At 63.6% G+C, this 2,319-nt stretch overlaps 3 protein-coding genes across 3 annotated transcripts in view, besides 2 other annotated features; all 3 read left to right on the top strand.

The window, feature by feature from the left end:
- The first annotated feature begins 5 nt into the window (after positions 1 to 5).
- Positions 6 to 31: a microsatellite.
- Positions 32 to 105: 74 nt separating this feature from the next.
- On the top strand, positions 106 to 441 carry TraAM80_02018 (uncharacterized protein; the record flags this gene model as incomplete). Its single annotated transcript, XM_029379038.1, has 1 exon — positions 106 to 441. The coding sequence occupies one exon, from the start codon at positions 106 to 108 to the stop codon at positions 439 to 441; it is 336 nt and encodes a 111-aa protein (XP_029241094.1).
- Positions 442 to 715: 274 nt separating this feature from the next.
- Positions 716 to 1,198, top strand: TraAM80_02019 (endoribonuclease L-PSP (pb5); the record flags this gene model as incomplete). Its single annotated transcript, XM_029379039.1, has 1 exon — positions 716 to 1,198. One exon carries the CDS (start codon positions 716 to 718, stop codon positions 1,196 to 1,198), a length of 483 nt encoding a protein of 160 aa, XP_029241095.1.
- Positions 1,199 to 1,238: 40 nt separating this feature from the next.
- Positions 1,239 to 1,270: a microsatellite.
- A 436-nt stretch (positions 1,271 to 1,706) lies between these two features.
- TraAM80_02020 (multidrug resistance protein A) overlaps positions 1,707 to 2,319 on the top strand; it is a gene marked incomplete at both ends in the record, with an annotated part of 654 nt that continues 41 nt past the window's right edge. Inside the window, one exon of the mRNA XM_029379040.1 lies at positions 1,707 to 2,319. This exon is cut by the window's right edge and continues 41 nt beyond it. Coding sequence (XP_029241096.1) covers positions 1,707 to 2,319 — 613 coding nt within the window.

The raw sequence follows: 2,319 nt of genomic DNA on the forward strand, positions 1-2,319 counted from the left end.
TGGGCGTGCGTTTGTGTGTGTGTGTGTGGGTTGCAACGTCTGTCGTCCTCCTCTCCCGCCTCCCTTCTTCCGCACCCCCCAACGAGGGGGAGAAAAGAAAGCCATATGGCCAGCCGCAGTGTGACGCCCGAGCAGGAGCTGCGCATCGTTCAGACGATCCTGACGCTGCGCTCCCTCGGCGACACGGCGTCAAGTGAGCGACTCCGCCACAAAGTGCGCCGCTGCCTGCAGGAGTCCACAGACGACGACGCGGCCGTGGCGATGGCCGGCCAGCTGCTGCGCCGCTACACGAAAATAGTGAAGAAGCTCGACGGCTCGTACGAGCGGGAGCGGGAGCTGAAGAGGCGACGCAGTGAGATGGAGGCGCGGCGGGCGTCGCAGTTTGTCGACGACGAGGCAGAGAGCGGCGGCGACGACGACGACCAGAAGGAGGGGGAGTGACCGCTTTGAGGAGGGGGAGTGCCGTGGAGCGGGCAGGAAACCCAAAACAAAACAAACGAAGTGGACAAACTGCGGCCGGTGGGTCCGGGCGTTGTGATCTTTGTCTGTTGGCCGGTTGTGGTGGTGCCCGTGGTGTTTATCATTGTTACTGTTTTGTTGCGGTCGCTCGCTGTGCCTCACCCGCCCCGCCCCGCCCCGCCCCTTTCCGCGTGTCTCTCCCCTCACCCCGCCTCTGTCTAGGTTCCGTGCATCATCCACACAAGCTGCCGTGCAAATGTCTGGCGTCGCTGCTGGGCGCGTTGCTGCGAGGCTCCAGCGGCTGGGAGTCACTATCCCGATCGCTGCGGCGCCAAAAGCGAACTATGTGCCGTACGTCTGTAGCGGCACGCAGCTGCACGTCTCCGGCCAGCTGCCGAAGAGCAACGAGGGGGAATACATCACTGGTCAATTGGGCGTTTCACTGACGGTGGCGGAAGGGCAAGAGGCGGCCAGAGCGTGTGCGATTCAGGTGGTGAGCCAACTGCAGGCGGCCCTGGGCGACCTGGACCGCGTGAAACGTGTCGTGAAGCTCAACGTGTTTGTGAACTCCACGCCAACCTTCACGCACCAGTCGTGTGTTGCCAATGGTGCCTCGGACTTTATCATCAGTGTGTTCGGGGAGGAGGTTGGCCGGCATGCTCGCTGTGCTGTGGGGGTGGCGCAGCTGCCGTTTGGCGCTGCCGTCGAGGTGGATGCGTGTGTAGAGGTGGCAAATTAGCGTGGCCAACCGTGGGGCAGGCACCACACACATCAGCCCATGCATGCGTGCGTGCGTGGAGGTGCTTGTGTGATGTGGGCGCCGTGGAACTGGACCAGGGGCGCTGTCGCTGCGGTGCATGCACGCGTCCATGCAGCACTTATTGCCGTCGTTGGTGACCGACGCATGGTGAGCAGCTGCCCCACCCCTCCCCCACTCCTCCCCTTTTTTTTTTTACTTTTTCCCGGGTGCGTTGCTGCGTGCTGCGTAAGTAGCAGGGAGAGCGGCAAAGAAACGTGGCGGGCTGGTGCAACATCCACCGCATTTTTTTTTTGTTTCCATCTGAGTTCCCCTCGTCATTAGTGCTGAAACTTGTGCATCACGTTTGTTTCCACTCCGCGGTGCGTGTGTGGCTCCCTCCCCTCGTTTTTGCTGCGGGCTTCGTGTGAGTCATGGACGTTGCCTCCCTCCGCCTCCTTTTCTTTGTGTAGCCGTGAGCAGGGAAAAGAAGAGTGACGTGTACGCGCAGATGCAGGAGGCGGAGTCCCGCGACATGTTGTGCGAAGATGTGAGGGTTGTGGACCGTGGCGCGGCGACGGGTTGCAACGAATTGTCGTCCACCGCCACCTCCTCCTCCTCCTCCTCCACTTCCCCGGAGGCTGAGGCGGAGGTGGGTATAAGTCGCAGCACACTGGTGGCCCGCAAGCGCGCGTACGACAGGAGCTACAGCGGCGCGGGGTGTCGACTACGCGAGCTGTGGGGGGCGGAGGAACCATACCCCCCCACGGCGGAGAGCGCAGCCACGTGGCCGCAGCGCCTGTATTACACATGGATCTGGAAGTACATTCACCTCGCCGCGAAGGAGCGGCTGCAGGTGGAGGATTTGCCGCCACCGCGGCGCCCGGACCGCGCGCGCGAGTGCGGGCTGAAGCTTTCTGCGGTAACGCAGCTCAGCCTGAGACGCCGCCACGGATGGGGCGTTCTCCTTGGAATGACGGTGAGGAGCCGCCGCGATAGCCGCAGCCGGGGGGTGCTGCGGTGGGTGGGCGTGCCGCAGTCCGGCGGCTACAACGACGTCATGGCGGCCGTCACGTGGGCGACGCCCCCGTCGCATCGGGTCGCCGAGTGCAGCGCGGAGTACT

Source organism: Trypanosoma rangeli (genome assembly GCF_003719475.1).
Source record: "Trypanosoma rangeli strain AM80 chromosome Unknown Tra_15.4_contig_00044, whole genome shotgun sequence".
Lineage (NCBI taxonomy): Eukaryota > Euglenozoa > Kinetoplastea > Trypanosomatida > Trypanosomatidae > Trypanosoma > Trypanosoma rangeli.